The sequence below is a fragment of the Ambystoma mexicanum genome, chromosome 7p, assembly GCF_040938575.1.
Source record: "Ambystoma mexicanum isolate Mex_15411 chromosome 7p, UKY_AmexF1_1, whole genome shotgun sequence".
Lineage (NCBI taxonomy): Eukaryota > Metazoa > Chordata > Amphibia > Caudata > Ambystomatidae > Ambystoma > Ambystoma mexicanum.
In genome coordinates, this window is record NC_090939.1 from 89,658,748 (window position 1) to 89,676,648 (window position 17,901).

Here is a 17,901-nt window from a genome sequence, read left to right on the forward strand (position 1 = left end):
CCTCCTTTACTCCACCACAGGGTCCGATCCAAACGACGAGCTACAGGACACCCCTACCAGCACACCTGCAAAGAGGGCCAAGACCAACGGCCAGAGACCCTCCACCTCAGCTGCACGCATCAAGACACGGCAGCAGCACAAATCAGGTGGCAGCACAGAGGAGGGAACATCAACAGGCACCCCAGCAGCCAGCATGCCCACAACACCACCACCACAGGTCCCCCCAATGGATGCCACAGAAGGCACTGCCTCTGGTGGCAGCAGCACCATAGGTGACACCCCATTGATGGCAGCATGCTCGGACACAGAAGACGGGGATGTCGAGGTCAGATCCATCCATGACCTGTCCCAATCCCCCTGTCTGTCCCCTCCCGTACAACATGAGGATACCACGCAGGTGCAGCCACAAGACGACGACTGGCCATCCCCCACAAGCCCTGTGGCAAGGCAACATGAGGACAACAGCCCCTCTGTGACACCACCGCAAATGGCCATGGCCCAGCAGAGGCAACAGTCCCTCGACAAGTTAATCGTCCAACAGCAGCAAATGGCCACACTCCTCAAGGGCCATGCCGATGAATGTGGGGGCACCAAGGCAGACATAGAAACATCAACAGAGACACTTAGGGCAGAAATGGAGAGAGGTACAGAGACGCTAAGGGCACAAATTGAGAGTAGCACCGAGAGCCTGAGAGTCCAAATGGAGAGTAGCACCGAGAGCCTGAGGGGGGAACTGCATGCGACGTCCAAAGACGTATGTGCCGAACTTGCCGCAGTGCGCCGTGTGCTCACTGAGCTCTCGCAAACCCTTAGGGACATGCATGGACGTGAGCAGGCAGACACATCATCCGTTGCAAGTTCCGTCCAGGGCAGCCCCCAACGTAGATCTGGAAGGAACCTGCGCTCCACAGGCAGGGGTGCCCCTGATACCCGCAGAGGGGGCATGCAATAGCGACAGCCCACTGACAATGAGCATCTTTGGACACTGGTGTTCGGGGGGGAGGTAGGAGGGTGGAGGGGGTGTGTTGGGCTCACTTGGGTGGCGGGTCGATAGGGTGTTCAACATGATATCACATATGCCATAAAAAGTGCACGATCAACCAATGAGAAGTGTGGACATTGATCTTTGTGTACTAGGCCATCATAGGCGTACAGTCCATATTGTGCATGTCCCAGACACACGCAGTGCCACGAGTCCCGTGTCCATGTATCAGCCACCAGGCGTGAGTGCTAGAAGCATACATCAATGAGATGCTGACGAATGTCACGGGCCTCCGGTGCCTCGCAGACTCCATGAGGTGCTGCCACATCCCCACCCTCATCATGACCATCATCAGGTGCTTGCAGTTCTGCGTCAGGGGGCATGGGCACATTTCTACGTACGCACATGTTGTGGAGCATGACACATGCCATCACCATCTTTGCAACCTTCTCATGGCGGTACAGGAGTGCCCCGCCAGACCTGCTGAGGCAGCGGAAACGGGTCTTCAGTAGGCCGAATGCCTGTTCAATGACTACACGGGTACGTGAGTGGGCATGGTTGTAGTCCTCCTCATGCTGGTCCCGTGGGTTCCGGACTGGTGTGAGGAGCCATCTCTTCAGTGGATATCCAGCATCACCTGTATGTGGACGAGAAACGTATGATGTGGAATGCCATTGATACGTACGCACACCCCCCCCCCCTTCCTGGCAGGTCATTGACAATTCACATACCCCACATCATCATGCATGTAATGAGACTCACCGAGTAGCCAGGATCTGTTCCCTGCGTGTCGCTCCATGTAGCGTGGTATTGTAGAGTTCCTCAAGACCATAGAATCATGGGTTGATCCAGGGAATCGGGCACAACAATGTGTAATGATCCTGTTGGAGTCACACACCATCTGTACATTCAGGGAATGAAATTGTTTTCGGTTGCGGTACTGGGCCTCCATGGCATGTGGGACGACCAATTCAACATGGGTGCAGTCGATGGCACCAATGCAACCCGGTATGCCGGCAAGTGCATGGAATCCCACTTTTGTGTTGGTTATTTCCTGCTCCGAGCGTGGTAGAGAGATGTAGTCGTCTGCGTGCTGCAGGAGGGCATCGAGCACTTGAAATAGTGTCCGTGAGAACAGTGGCTGAGAAATGCCATGCAACTGTCCGACTGTGTGCTGGTAGGTGCCTGTGGCCAGGAAGTGGAGTACAGACACCACCTTCAGTAGGGGTGGGATGGCGGTTGGGCTATCTATCATGCTGACAAGGTCAGCCTGTGTCATGTCCACAATGGCGGCTATGGTGTCCCGGTCCAGACGGTAGAGGGTGTGGATCTGCTCATCAGTGAGGTTGAACGGATGTGCTCGGAGGCGTTGAATTGCGGGCTGCCTGCGTGGTGGTAGTGGCTGTGCTGGTGGGCCTTGCTGGCCCTGCCTTGGCCTCCTCCTCCTCCTGCGTCTCCTCCGTGCGGCTGGTTGTAGTTGGTGTTCGTCTTCTTCTTGGAGTCGGAGCACTTGCAGTGCTATCAGGTCCCCCAGGGCCAACATCGCGAGTCCTGCCGGTAGCATTTCGGTGTGGTTGTGGGAGGAGACTGGGTGTGCAATTTATGTGTTTTCAGGCTGTATGGCCTCCACCTGTGGTGATTGATTCCACCTGTGCAAACTGCTCTCCCCTTTGGCCGAGCACGTCCCGCGCACAACGCTGCAATTCGGGGAATTGTATCTTGCTATTGCAATCATGTATTTGTACCCGATGGCCGTGTAAGATTGGTTGATATGTTCATTCTGCTGTGGTCCCATTGTTTCACATACTATCTGTGCAGTCGCGAACAGACTTGTGAGGGGTCAGTGGGACGTAGTACTCGAGTAACGGTGGGCCCTCATGCATCACTGTACCGAGTTGCAACGACGGGCGGGGCGTCCCATTCGTGGGTGAAGGCAGTTGCCATTTTCACACACAGCCGCACTCGATGGAATAATTAGTGATTTCAAACGGCCACAGATGCCTTTTCGACGTGATGTTGCAAATGAGGAATTCGAAGGGCGGCGCTTTCGGTTTCCAGCTAGCGGCGAGGAGATGCCCACAGGTCTGACTGCAAATGTAACGTTCTATTGTTCTATGTCCTTGAGACAGGGCCCATGGCGAGGGAGCAATGATTGATATGAATAGTTTGGGATGCGCAATAGCTACGTGGGCGATGAGGCCGTCCGTTCCCAAATACATGTTACTTCACAACACTGGAATTACGGGCTGGGGCACTGTGGATTTAGCAGGCTGCATAACGCACAGACTCAATGGATGTTTCTAATGTTATGTGAGTAATTATTCAGGCATTTTGATCCCGGGATGAGGGAATGATGGATGGATGCATGGGCAGGTGATTTGATACAGAGTTTGCCATGTACAGGGCTTCTTGGGATCTATCCGCCTCCCCTACGCTATGTGATGCAGGGCTGCCATAGTGGGACCATCGTCCATCTGGCCTTGTTGAGCCCTCCCTGTCTCGAGGCGCCCTCAGACACTCGTTTGTGATGGTGTTTGCACCTCGATATAGATGGTTATGAGTCGCAAGTGGTTTTGGGGTGGTGATGTTCCTTTGGAGTGGGCTAGCATGCATATGGCTGTGGATTTCGTGTGATCATTGAAGTGAGTTGTTGGTATGTAGTTCTGATGGCCATTCTGTTCTTTTTCTTTTCTTTTGGTTGACAGGTATCTCCTCCCCTTTTGCCACTGCCATCTGTATGCCACTCCTGCAGATGGATTTTACTCCCGACACCTGCTGCTTCGTGTTAATCAGTGGAGCAGCATTACGATCTTATGGGACGATCGCCAATGGGCCACATGCCCTTACGCAGTACTGGTGGCTCGGAGCAACATTTCGGCCTTTCAGCTGGACTAGTGCCTCCCCATTGGGACGGCCCTGCGGTTCTGTGCGCTTCCATGTTGCCTTTTCGTACGTGAATGTGGCTCTGTGTACCATGGGGGAACAGGGCGACACACAGGTAGTGGCTGGTCATTTCTTGCGGAAGCAGCCCACAATGGTGATTAGTGTTTTGGAGTTCATGGCCTGATGGCTGTATGTGCTTTGTGATTTTGATGTGCATAAAATTTCTATTCTGATTTGGCCCGTGTAGCGTTTTTCTTTGCAAGTGATGTGGCATATGCCTATTTGGGGGGCGATGTATTGTGAGGAGATCTGCATTGGGTTCCAGCTTCGGGGTTTAGTTGCGTGGTACTGTGCTGTGCGCGTTTGCCTACGAAGCCCAGTGAGGTCAGGGATGGGGGCTGCCAATATGCCAGTTTGAATGTTGTCATGCTCAGGGGCGGGGGATTGGGTTTTGTGTAACAGGTGCCGGTCAGCCAGGTGGACTGGTTGAATGATGTGGTTTTCGGAATATTGCTGGTCACAGGTGCCTGTGTTTGCGTGCGTTTCTTGGTGGGGGACTGTGGTCATGTCCATTGGGATGGCTTCTGTATTCGTGCCATCTGTGCCCTGCAGCTCCCATTGGCCCCTCTTGTGTTTCTTTTGTTCGTTGGCATGCATGGGTGACTTGTACATTTCAATGGTTGCATTGTGGCTTCATTGCACCTACGGGGAGTTGTACTTTGTGGGCAGGGAGCGGTGTACAGGCACTCAGTGGGGCCGTTTACGGTTGATTCGCGATGCCGTACTTCTCGCCATGGCGGAATGGTACATTCCGCCATGCCTGATGGCGTTAGGTACATGTCCGCTAGGGTCGGAATTGGCGTACCGTTGCACCATGGTGGTGTTTGCGGTTTGGCATGGCGCGCGCGCGCGTGCTTGGTGCAGTTAGCGTTGGCGTTCACTACGGTGTCGCTAATGGCTTCGTACTTTGCGGTGACGGGTCATAGTCGCACCGAGCGCTATTCGATGGCGGTATTGCATTTCCGCCATCGTTTTTCGATTTCCGCCAGGGTCGTAATGAGGGCCATTGAAAGGAAGACAGCCTGGAACGAAGCTATGTCCGGGGTGGATGGACTTAGCCAAGAGTTCCAACATTGATCGTGAGAGGATTATGACTCTCATCAAAGAAGCACAGGATGTGTACAAGGAAAGGTTTGATGAGGACAAGAGTGTTAAAGTTAAGAACTGGAAAGTGGGGGATTGCATTCTCATAAGGAACCCTAGATTCACTCCTTAAAGTGTGGAAAGCAAGTATATTGGTCCTACGAAGATATCTGCTGTAAGGAACAATGTAGTAATTGTGGAGGGAGGAGAGTGTTGGTCAATGTCTAGAATTGTGAAATGTTCAGAGTGAATGAAGAACAGTGCACATGGTGAACATGACAATGGTGAACTTGCTAATAAAGGTTTCAGTGACTCTAGTGTCATGGACAAAGATTCTAATGATGAAAGTAAATTAAGACCTGCAGCAGAGACACAGTCAAGTAGAGTCAAGAACAGACCCAGTTGGTTTAAAGATTACTATGTAGAGTAAACAGCTGTGTATATATAAGGGATGAGATGTGTTATGATGTAAGCTAAAGCCTAACATTGGAAGTCATTTATGCAAGTTCTTGTTCATATCTAGGTTAAGCATAAGCTCCACTATGAGCTCACTTAATTCTAAGAATGTGCGTGTAGAATGTTTTCACTTAGATTGTAGAGGGCCAGTTGAGTTGGGGCTTCCGCTCTGACCAGGCCTGCTGTCGCTTACTTAAGAATAAGTCTTTAGTGTGCATTACTGCTGTCGGGAGCCCTTAATTTCCTCATGAGCACTGAATATTAATGAGTGTGAGCTGTTTAAAAATCAGAAACACTGTTTATTAAATATACAGGGTATCTGTGCTGAGTAATGATCATGAGTACTTTGGACTTCGTACTAATGATGTGTGTGTGCGCGTGCGCCATACGACTGAGAGCAGTCATGAATTGTACCATATTTGTGGATGTTTTGGATTTGAATTGCCATCTTGCACAGGTGGTGCCAAGGGATGCCTCCAAAACTTCACATCAACGATGCCCTTTGAGACTTTGGTAAAAACATATTCAGATAAGATTGGAAGTACAAATGGAACGCTCAGTGTGGCCAAACTCTGCAGCAAGAACACATCCACAGCAATTACAGAAATTGGCCTCACACCTGTCTCATTGCTGCGCACCAGTATACGGAATACAGGGTATTTCCCAAGCTTAGACCACACACCACATTGGCAGCCAGTGGCGTGTCCAAACTCTTTTGACAGGTTTGACTCAAGTGGGGCACTGACTTATGCAGGGGTGGCATGAAATACACACCCACACATAAGATAATGGGGTGGCACCTGGAGTGGCCAATCCGCTTCCAGGAGTAGCACGTGCCACCTCAGGCCACTCCCTGGACACGCCTATGTTTGGCTAAAAAAGCCCGTAAGAAATGTGCAAACTCAAGGGGAAATAGGTCGACAAAGTATCTCACACGACGTGAAATGTTGACCCAACGGAAAGGTTGGGTGTACATTCTAGGGAGATATTGATTTAAAACACAAGACCAGAGTGAAAATAGATCTATCACAAAATAGTTAGGTAACGCTCTCAACCTCTTAATTGCGGGAGTGGGCGGAGCTTTACAAGATATCCAGTGAAACTCAGGGAGAACATGTATGCCTGTAGCAGGAAGTCGCTATCTTTTGATCTTTACATTTATATAGTACATACTAAAAACTCTGAAGGGGCTGGACTTGTATTTGACCAATAGTCCAGATCCTGAACCCCGAAGAGAGTTTTCAAAACTGGGCATAGTGGCCTCATTATGATTTTTATGGTATTCGGTAATACCACCAAACTCAATTAATATTAGCACATACCGCAACATTGCAAAATTAGTAGGGCTCTGCATTATTTAGAGTGGATGTTATTCCCCATGTTAGAGTCCCATTGGAGTCCCTTGGGGATATCTCGTACTACCGCATGCGGCTCCATCAACCTTTCCTATTCTCTGCAGCGAGCCTCCAGCTGGCTCTCGGTTCCTCCAGGGAGGATCTGACAACGTAGACAGTCCTTCTTCCCTGTTTGTCACTGGGGCTGACTCTAGTTGACTATACCACGTATGTTGGTTCCAAAATTGACTTTTTCCTGCTTGCCTGTTCTTCTTCATGTCAGTGGTTGTAGGAGCTCCATCTGGGTAAGCCCCACTCTCCCTCGTCCCAGTACAATCTGTATGGATGGTGTCTTCTACCTTACAGAGATATACAGACGTATGGGGGACCACAGTGGACTGAGTGGGGTGAGAGGAATGAGGCGACTGAAATGGAGGGGTGTATACAGCATTCTCCCAAGATAATCGTCACTGGTGCCATGGGAGGCTTCCCTTCCCATGAGATCCACCCACTGAGTACCACCCCAGGGGGATTATCGGGTAGCGGCCTGACCTCCCTGGCCTCATGGGAAGGGGCTTCCCCCATGGGAGCAGTGACAATACCATGGGATTCGTCACACTACCCATGCTGATGTAAATACCAAAGGTGGAGTGAGCGTTGGCCCCAGGAAGTAGAAAACACTGAGGGCACATGTAGGCATTACTTTATGCCCCTTTGACTGTTTCATTTCTTTCTCACGAGCGGCTCACATTATAATATCTGTATAGACCCCTCCCTCAGGCCTTACCAAGCATATTAAGTCCATAAACCGCAATGAATGCATTGGCTGTGTATAGCCTTTTAACTCGGATTTCAAGAACATATGTCCAATACGGTCATCGGACGGTACAGCGTCCTTTCATCACCAGCAATTTCAACGCCTGGTATTTAAACGTGAACATTATAACGGAAATGTTCATCACATTTTTAGGGGGTGTGGGAAAGGGCAGATCAGGGGTTGGTTGGTAGGGAATAGGTAAAAATAGGTGGGGGAGAAAGGGGTTTGGGGGGATAACCCCCGCAAAAAATAAAATGTGATGAACATTTTCATGATACTGTACACGTTCTAATGCCTGGCGTTGAAATTACAGGTGATGAAAGGACATAGAACCCGTCGGACCTGGTCAATAATGCCTGAAGAGCACGTTCATTGGGACACTGAGGGTGGCAGTGCCAATCAGATTGCTTGTGTATGCCCTCTCCTGAAGCATGAGTTGAGGGAGGCGGGGTGACCACAGCCCACATGTGTGCGCTAATTGGAGCTGGGCAATAACTACTGTTATTGACCTGCTGCTCTGAGGTCACATATGCTCCTGTTTATGCTGAGCGTAAGCTGAACGGGAGCGATAACCATATTGCACTGAAGACTAGGGATGAGCGTGGGATCGATAGGAGTGATCAGTGGTTTTAACCTCTTAAGTGCTGAGGACGAGTATGCTCATCCTATTTGCAGAGACGTGCATAATAGCCCAGCAATGATGACTTGTGAGTTTCTGCTGAGCATAGAAGATGATCTCTTTATCTGAAACATCAGCCATGCTCTCTCTGTATGATTGACAGTCCTGAGTGTCCCCCTCTCTGCCTTGCAGATTATTAAAGACATCCAGCTGCTGGGGATCGTGGCGGGGCTGCTCTTTCTCGATATCCTCCTGCTTCTCACCTGGATGCTCTCGGACCCCGTTCACTGCGTGCAGTCTCTGAATGCAGCCGTCAGGGTAAGGCAACTAATATTATTTCCTTCTATATGATGACATATCTCCACACAGCCAAACATTCCTCAGTATCAGTGCCGGCCTTAGCGGCGCCAGCGCCACAGGCAGTGAAAGAAAAATGTTGCGCCCGCCCCTGGTCAAACCCAGGGGGGCAGTAGGCAATTTATTTTAACTCCCTGCTCCCGCGAAAGCATCAGCACCCTATTCTAATGAAAATCACCCGATCCCACGCCGGAGAAGGGAGGTAATCACCTCAATAGCATCGTATCGTTATTAAATGCACCCCCGCTCCCAGACTGGAAAACCCAGCACAAGAACGGGGCGCCTGCCAAGCCTTCTCCCACCACACCAGCTTGGGGGAGCCCTTGAAAGACCCCCGAGCTAGCGTGGCGGGGGCTAATGGCACGCCGGCCGGTCATCCGGGCGGCCCTGCCCTAAGGCCGGCCCGGCTCAGTATGGTGGCCTTCATAATTACCTCCATGTCCCTCTTCCTTGCTCCAGTACTTAACTGTAAGATACCCACCTCCATGACATGAACCGTCCTTTCAAGTTACCTGCATCCCAACATTTCCCCCTGGAGGTGTAATACCTCCCCTCTCCCACAATCCCTTAGTGAAAAGGCTCCTGTTGTCTAGGCTGGGACTTGCAACTTCTTGTTGCTGGGTTCTGAGGATGAACAGTATCTGGCTCTTGTGAGTATCATCCTTGCACATGGGAGAAGCCTGAACTTTTGGGAGCAGCAAGGGGCAATGTGGGCCGGATTCCCCAACATTATTCCCCAGGCAGCACATGGGTGTGAGAGGGGAGTGTGTTGGAAGATGCCAGGGATATCAACCACTTTTCATCCGGGGAGAGGTGAGCGCAGCATGGTCTGGTGGACGCCGGTGGTTCCCCATAATCATTCTTTGATCCAGCGGTAAGTAGCCAGCTCTGCCATACCCAGGGATACCAGGGCCTTTGTACACTTTCAAATGAAAGGGGCCTCTAGACTCACAGGGGCCCCAGCAACTGGCCCCATATTGCTAGTCAGCAGTCTAATAACACAGCAGTACGTTACTTACATTCTGGGGCTTGCAGTGTGCGCTTTGCAGCGCTCGCATTACAAGCTGCGTTGGCTGGAGCTCGTCCGGCCGTCACTTCCATTGGGGAAAACAGAAGCGTTATCACCTTGTTGCCTTTCAACACTGGTTCCTCCACATCAGCCACTCGCTTGCAAAAAAGGATTCCTAGCTATTCAGTGGACATTCCGTGTTTCAGCTCCCTGCGGGCTCGCCATCTCGTGATAATTGGCGGCTATTAACTTCTCTTTATCTCCGTTATAATGTATGCTGCCCATGGGTGCCTCAGACTGCTTTTCACTGGAAGCAAGGGGGGCGGCACCCAACCATTATGTTGAAAAGACCCCTCACACATCTTCAAACCGGTTCTATGATATTTGCCCGAGATAATTTGTTTGATGCCCATTTGCTCGAATTTGTTTTTTTGTTTAACACATTTCACCATAAAAAGAGCAGGAGGGACCCCCTGCAACCTTCCCCCACCTTAAAAAATACCTAAGCCCCCCATCTCCATTTACAGTGAAATGTGTAAAGAATACATTAAAAAAGAGCAAATGGGTTTCAGAACAAATGGACCAGCTACCCATTATCCTGGGGGAGAGCAAAGACCTGGAACGGAAAAATGTGCCACATTGTATATCCAAGTAGACGAGGAGGTATGAGGTTGAAACCACTGGAGCAGTTGACGGTGACCATGGGGGATTGGGCAGAGTCGAAGATTCGCATCTTGTGCTCCTCAGGGCAGTATACATCATGGGATAGACAACACAAGAGTGTACAGGCTCAATTGAGTGTTCCCTTCTTCAGAGGTCGTAGCTCTTCCGCCCCAAATCTTCAGAAGTGAATGGTGCGCAATTTGGTCACTGGTTATAGCCATGCTCACCTTTCTCGAGAATGCCTAACTATTAATGTTCTGTTCCAGGTTTCAAGTCAAGGGGCTTGGGGAGTGTTAAGATGCATTTCTAAACTCTGACCTGGGCGACAGAGGTTTAGGAGGCCACCCTAGTTTAGTGGAACAGGGGAAACTTCTGGACAAGCCAGACCAATCTACAGTAGCTTGGCAGGCGGTCGAGAGTGACTCACAGGAGGGGTGAGAGCGACTGGAAGCGCGCAGTGAGCATACACAGTAAAACTCCACAGAATACGCTTGGACAAGTGTATATAAAACTGCATATACATTTGTTATAGGCCTTAATAATTAAACACGAATAAACCACAGTAATATAAAACAGTTACCACACACGCCTTTCACTATTTAACATCTATGCAGTTACGTTTCGCCTAATGCGGTAGAGGGGAAAGCACAGCCACAATCTGCAAGAGAAGGGTAGGTTAATACAAATATAGTATTGGGCAGTTCTTCAGAATTGATCCCTAACTTAAGCAGTCCAGCCCTACGAAGTGGGGAGCCTTGTGCTCACACGCACTGTAGTGTGTTGAAAACACGTGGCCGTGCGTAACGAGATAAAGCGGGTCCTCTTCCGGGAGCTGTAGCAGTTCAGGAAGGCGCTTGAGGTGATGAAGAACAGTGTCCTACTATTCATGGAGGGTCTACCCTTGCAGGGAGAGGCTTCTATTAATTAATTAATCTATTATAATGCACTTACCAGAGACCAGTCTCTAAGCATGGGGCTGGGATTTGAACCTGTGATGCTCTGTGTTATCCTGCTCCCAAGACAAGCGTGTTGTCTGTGAGCTATCCTCCTAAACACGTGTCACCGTATCTTAATCGAAGCATCAATACTGTTGAGGTTGGGCTATTGGAAATTACAGTCTACTGGCCCTGCAAAAACAGATTCACACCAACTGCACTTTCCACTAAAGACTCTTGTTTGTTTGTTTGTTTGTTTAGTATTTATTATGCGCACCGGACCCTGGGGTATAAGGGCGCAGAAAGTAGGAATATGTACAGCTTAGAGCATAAGTTACAGGTTACAGTTACAAGTTACAGAAATTACCAGTTACAGGTGCAAGTTTACAATACAAGTTTACAATCGTATGGTGCAGATGCTGTGTAGCAAACAGGCGTAAGCATTATCATAGGTTCAATTAGCAGTTACTGTCGTTAGCCAGTTAATTACAATTTGCCTGAATTTGGAAAAAGAGCGTTCTAGCCTTGCGGTAGTGGGTAATTCGTTCCACAATTGAGCAGCTTTGACTGGGAAGCTAGCTCCGCCTATGGTGGTCAGTTTAAAGCGTGGTACTTGTAGGCGATTGGTGTAGGCAAGTCTGGTTTGTCTTGTGGGGTGTGATCTAGTGAATCTGTCCTTTAGGTATTGAGGGGCTTTGTTATGTAGAGATTTGTGTGTGAGAGATGCAGTTTTGAGTCTGATTTTCTCATGGGTGGAGAGCCATTTGTGTTTCCTTCTTATTGCTGTAATGTGTTCTCTCCTGGGGATGTTCAATGCCGCTCGGAGGGCCTTATTTTGCTGTATCTGGATTTTGTTGATGATGGATTTAGTGGCTCCTATGTATAGTGCGTTACAATAATCTAGTTTAGAGATGATAAGGGCTCTGGCTAGTGTTAGACAACTGTGCTGAGAAAGGAATTGTTTCCCTGCTCTAATGAGCTTACATGTGTAGGCTGTTGAGGAAGCTAGGGAATTTACCTGTTTGGAGAATGATAAGGTAGAATCAAGGTAGATCCCTAATGTTTTAACTTCTTTGGCAACTTGTATGCAGTTCCCATCTATGGTAAAGGAAGAGTAATTTGTACTTACTTTATTGATGAGGGGTGCGGTGCCTAGGATAAGAAGCTCAGTTTTATCATCGTTCAGGCATAGGCCATGGGTTGCCATCCATGCCTGAACGATGCTGTATATTTTGTTCACCATAGCTAGATCTTTTTCGTAAACCCCTGTGAGTGGGAGGAGGATCTGGGTATCGTCAGCATAGTTAGTATACGTGATACCCAGATGGTCCAAATCATCAAACAGGGGCTTAGTGAATATGTTATATAGCGTTGGTGAAACGCATGATCCCTGTGGCACACCGCAGGTAATAGGGATGGGGTCTGCAGCTGCTGTAGGTGAGAAAACCCTCATGGTGCGGTCACTAAGGAAGGATTGTATCCATGCTATAGCCTCAGTGGAGAAGTGTGCTGCTGAATCTAGGTGGTTACATAGGACTTTATGGTCCACTAAATCAAAAGCGGCCGATAGGTCTAGTAGCAGGAGGAGTGCTAGTTTTCCAGAATCTCGTACTTTGTCTATTTGGGCTTTCAGGTCAATCAGTGCAGTTTCTGTGCCGTGAAGAGGGCGGAAGCCAGATTGTCGGGAGCCTAATAGTTGGTTTTGTTCCAGGAAGTTCTGGATTTGGATGTATGCCACCTTGTCCAGTATCTTCAAGAGGAACGGAACCGTAGTAATAGGTCTATAATTAGTGGGTATAGTGGGGTCTAGAGTAGCCTTTTTTAAGAGTGGGAGCACCCAAGACTCTTTTAAGTTACTGGGGATAATGCCTGTGGTAAAGGAGGCATTAATTAACTTAGTGATAAATGGTGCTAGATCTCGTGCGGCATCTTTGATGATTTGTGCTGGACATAAGTCTCCTTTGCAGTTGGACGGTTTAAGACCGAGTATTGCTTTCTCTACTTCTAGTATGGAGACTTTGGAGAAGTGGAATTGCGTAGTGGGTTTGGAGTTAGGAAGTGTCTTAATAGGCGGTAATATATTGGGTGCTAAGGTCTCGCGTTTTAGTTCTATTTTCTTTTGGAGGTTTCGGACTTTGTTAGAGAGGGCTTGCTGGATTTCAGAGCACCACTTTTTGTCTTTGAGACAGTTATCTTGAGGTGTTATTGGGTTTTCCAGTTCTCTGAGTATGGCAAACAGTTCTTTTGTACTTGATTTGGCTTGTGTGATTCTGTTATTGTAGGTCTCTTGTTTAGCTAAGATGATTTCTTTTTTATAATGAGAAGAGATGTTGACTAGTTTCAGTTTATTTTCTGGACTGGGGTTAGTTTTCCACGTATTTTCCCATTTCCTTTTTTCTAATCTTAGATTTTTTAAGAGGGGGGTGAACCAGTTGTTCAGGTGGCTCTTTGGCTTGCTGTTTCTGAGCTTGAGTGGTGCGATGTCGTCAAGGGTTTTGTTCATGATGTTGTTAAATTCTTCCACTAGGCTGTTAGGGTCAAGGTTGTCAGGTAGAGCGTCCAGAGTGGGCATGATGCCGGGGAGTAGTTTGTCTAATGTCATGTTTTTTTTGTTTCTGGTAAGTGCAGGAGGTGCACACGGTTGTTGCAGTTTGGGGGTGGTAGTGTCCAAGGAGAATGAAATTATATGGTGATCTGACCAGATTTGGGGTGAGATGGAGAGATTGGCTATATTGCAGTTGTGGTCAGCAATCCAATCAAGGGTTCTCCCTTTGATATGGGTGGGCTCAAGCACTCTTTGTGTGTAACCCAGTTCTGTTAGGGTGTTGGAAGCTGCTGTGGCTTGTAGGTCGTTGATATCATTAAAGCCAATATTGAGGTCACCTAGTAGAATTGATTGAGTAGTATCTTTGAGGTTTTCTGATAGGATGGTAGTTAAGTCTTCTATGAAGTTCTTGATAGGACCTGGAGGTCTGTATATCAAGTGAAGGTTAAAAGTTTGTGAGTTAGCTGTGGCTGTCTTGGTGGACATTATCTCACAAGATTCAATGGTTGGTGAGGGGGTGAGTCTCATCCCGAGTTTAGTTTTGACGATGATGGCTAGTCCGCCACCTCGAGCTCCGCGCCTATCCGATCTGAGGATAGTATAATTGTTGGGCACAGCTAGGGATAGTGCTGGGCCTGATGCCTCATGCAGCCAAGTTTCTGTAATGGCTAGGAAGTCGTAGTCTTCTGTCAAGATAATTTCAGATATTTCTATGGCGTGGGCGACTAAGGATCTAGCGTTTATTAAGGCTCCTTTGATTTTCGGTGTGTGGTTAGGGTGTGTAGCAGTATTTATTGTGGCATTAGGAGGGGAATTTGTTTCTTTGTTTGTTTGGTAGTTATTATACTTAATGTAGTTATGGGTGAATGGTTTGCGAGTGGGTTCCTTTTTGGCTCGAATGGTATTAGTTTCGTATTTGATGAGTGGATCAAAGATTCTGGGTAGTCTTGCTCGTAGTCTTAGGTTTCTGTCAGCTATGTTACATTGTGTAGTGGATCGTTGTGTTGTGGTTGCTGTAGGGGGCGACATGGTGAGACGTTCCCAAGGGGCGAGTGAGGAGTCCCCAGTCGCTCCAAATATATGCTTTGGAAAACCGTGTAAACTTCCACCAACAAGCCCGGGCCAAAGCAACACTGTTTTTACAGTGGTCACATTTTGCATTTTGAGCTTGCAGAAGTGTTTTGTGTATCAAGTTGTAAGATTTTGTGTGGAAGAGTATTAAGAAGCTGGTCATCCCCCAACTGACCCTCCACACCAAAATGGCTGGCTGCCTCCATGACCACCAGTGATCATGTGATGATCTGCTCTCTAACCTGGACTCAAACACTCCCTCTGTTTTTATCCTCCTCGATCTTTCTACTGCCTTTGACACAGTCAACCACTCCATCCTCATACACCGTCTCCATGATACCCTAGTCATCACGGATCTGGCACTGGCGTGGCTTACCTCCTTCCTTTCAAACAGACCCTCCCAAATGGGTCCTTTCTCCCCTCCACCACACTCTCTACCTGTGGCGTCCCTCAGGGCTCTATCCTGTCGCCATGGTCGTTCAGCATCTACCTGGCCCCTCTGGCCCACTTCATCTCCACCTTCTCCCCTTACTTCCAGTGATATGCAGATGACACACAGCTCTCGCTCAAGCTGTCATCCTCTACCTCCCCCCCCTCCTCTCTCATACCCAACTGCCTGACTGCCATTCAGGCATGGTGCTCTGCCAATGATCTCTGCCTTAATGCCTTAAAGACAGAGATCCTTCTCATTGTGATGCCTGCTCCCTATGTACCCCCCACTCTCTCCCCAGCCTCCTTGGGCCCCTCCCCTCCCCCACTTATGAGGCAATAAACCTTGGGATCATCTTTGACTCCTTTCTCTGCACATCACGGACCTTGCCAAGAAGTCCAACTTTCAGCTCCACCTCCTCAGGGGCATTCTCCCTTTCCTCACCTTCTCCCAGAAGCTCAATGTCTCCAGAGCCCTGGTTCTCTCTCGGCTGGACTACTGCAACAGCCTCTTCCTCAACCTGCCTCTTTCCACCCTTCGCTCCCTTCAACTAATCCAGAATAGGACTGTGAGACTTATCCTTGGTCTCTCTCAAGCCCAGGGATCGCATCTCTCAGCCCTAAAATCTCTCCACTGGCTCCCGGTGACTGCAAGGATCAAATTCAAGACACTTTACATCATCCACAAAGCTTTCTGGGGCCCAGCTCTCCCTCCCTTAATAGCTCCTTGCCAGAGTCCTTCGGTGCTAGGGCTCCAACTCTCTGTAGGTGAAAAGCAGAGAGTGGGAGGTAGATCCCTCTCCTCGGCTGTCGCCTCCCTCTGGAACAGCCTCCCTGCCCCCCCTCAGACTTTAGCCAGTTTTTCTCAAGTTCTGGAAACTTCTCAAGACTTTCCTTTTATTCTCTTCCTTCCCTCTCCCTCTCCCCCTCCCATTCTATTGTTCCCTCTGCAACTGCGACTGTGGCCTGGTTGCTTCAGAGTCATACAGGGGTCAGACCACCCTCCTACCAGTCCCCCAGCATCCCTCGCCAGCACTTGCCCTCGGGCGCCCTTCCCCGGATTAGCCCTAACCTGATCACCCTGTCCACTGCATCATCCTCCCTTCTCCCTCTCGTTCCCCTGGCACTTGCCATCTTGCCCCCCCCCAGCACTTGCCCACCCCCTCCCTTAGGGCACTTGCATAGGGAACTTCTCCCTCTACTCCCTGCACTTACCACCTTGTCTTGCACTTGCACGGCAGGATTGTCACAAGGCCAATATAACCTTTTTTTGTTGTTCTACTTTCTTTGTTATGCCCCTCCCCCAACTTGTCTTGTGGCACCTGGAAACACTTCTGTATAGGTGCCATACAAATTTCCAATAAATAAATAAAGAGCCTGTCCAGTGATATTCGTTGATTTCACTTTTCCTTGAAGGGTCTGTCCAGCAATGTGACCAATGTTGGGGGGCGGGGAGGGCAGTGGCTAGATGTAGACAGGTCCTGTAATTGATTTGGGGAGCTCCTTCCTAAAGTGAGCTTCTACACTAGCTTATCAACCTAGCCCCAAGAAAAAGATGATTGCCGCCTGATGCTGGAAGAGGCTCTGATTGCCCTGGCAGAACCAGAGCTGGTGATGCTGGCTCTGTCAGACATTCGACTCCCCAATCCAATCAACGATCCCAATTCGGGGGCAACAAAATAGCAGCAGTGGTGCAGCTTTGGGCGCTGTGCCACAAATCGTGGTGGACCTGGTGAGATCGGGGCCCTGATGCAGTGAGAAAAAAAATCAACACCATCCTTTCTACAACCACACGCCCGCAACACTGTGCTTCCAGGAGGCTCATTAAAATAGTGGTCACTTAATCCAAGACGGCCCAAGATGCTGTCAAAGAAAGATGTATGCTGGAATCAAGCAGGAGCAACAATCAACCTCCAGGATCCCCTAAAAGCATTGGGCACAAGGAGGACCCCTTGACCTGGTGACAGGGTTGGTGTAGAGTGAGAGAAGTGAAGAAGAACGGTATTTCTAGGTCCACCTTTTTGCGGGAGACATCTGCTACCACACTCGGGCCATACTTGCTGGTAATAAGTGAGCTCGCAGGGACGTGTCCTTATGCCACCTCATCCTTTCATCCTGTTCTGGGGTCCATGGTCCCATGTTACATATTGACTGGTGTGATGTGAGGTGCAGTGCTGCAGTTGGGGGTGGGGATGCTGTTGGTGAAGCCCTCGGGGCTTATTGCTTTAGGTGGGTCTACTGGATCCCTGCCCAAAGGGTGAGAAGTTGGGTGACCACTGACCTTTACCTGGTATGATACCACCAGTTCAGTTCCCGGCCCAGACGGAGGAGCATGTTGGTCACATGACTTCGGGAGCAAGTGTCTGGGGAAATAAGGAGAGAAGGTGACCCACACTCAACCTTAATTGTCACACCTACAATAGAATGACCCACCATAGGCTCTACCCAGGGTTACACTTGGACACACTATGTGACGAATCAAGGGTATTCATCTCCTCTGCCTGAGGGGGGAGTCTCTCCTTTGAAACTAAGGAGGTGAGCACGCTCTGCAAGACCCTCCCTGGGGGTCTGGGCAAGTGGGACCTCACTGGGAGAGACTGCCCCTTAGGGGACAAGGACTCCCGTTCCTGTGACGAACTCCTTAGACCGTCCAGCATA

At 49.3% G+C, this 17,901-nt stretch overlaps 1 protein-coding gene across 1 annotated transcript in view; it reads left to right on the forward strand.

Annotated features, from left to right (window-relative positions):
* Positions 1-17,901, forward strand: part of GPR156 (G protein-coupled receptor 156) — a 432,766-nt gene that overhangs the window by 374,383 nt on the left and 40,482 nt on the right. The window contains exon 6 of the mRNA XM_069635847.1: positions 8,427-8,552. Coding sequence (XP_069491948.1) covers positions 8,427-8,552 — 126 coding nt within the window. The remainder of the gene's footprint in view (positions 1-8,426; positions 8,553-17,901) is intronic.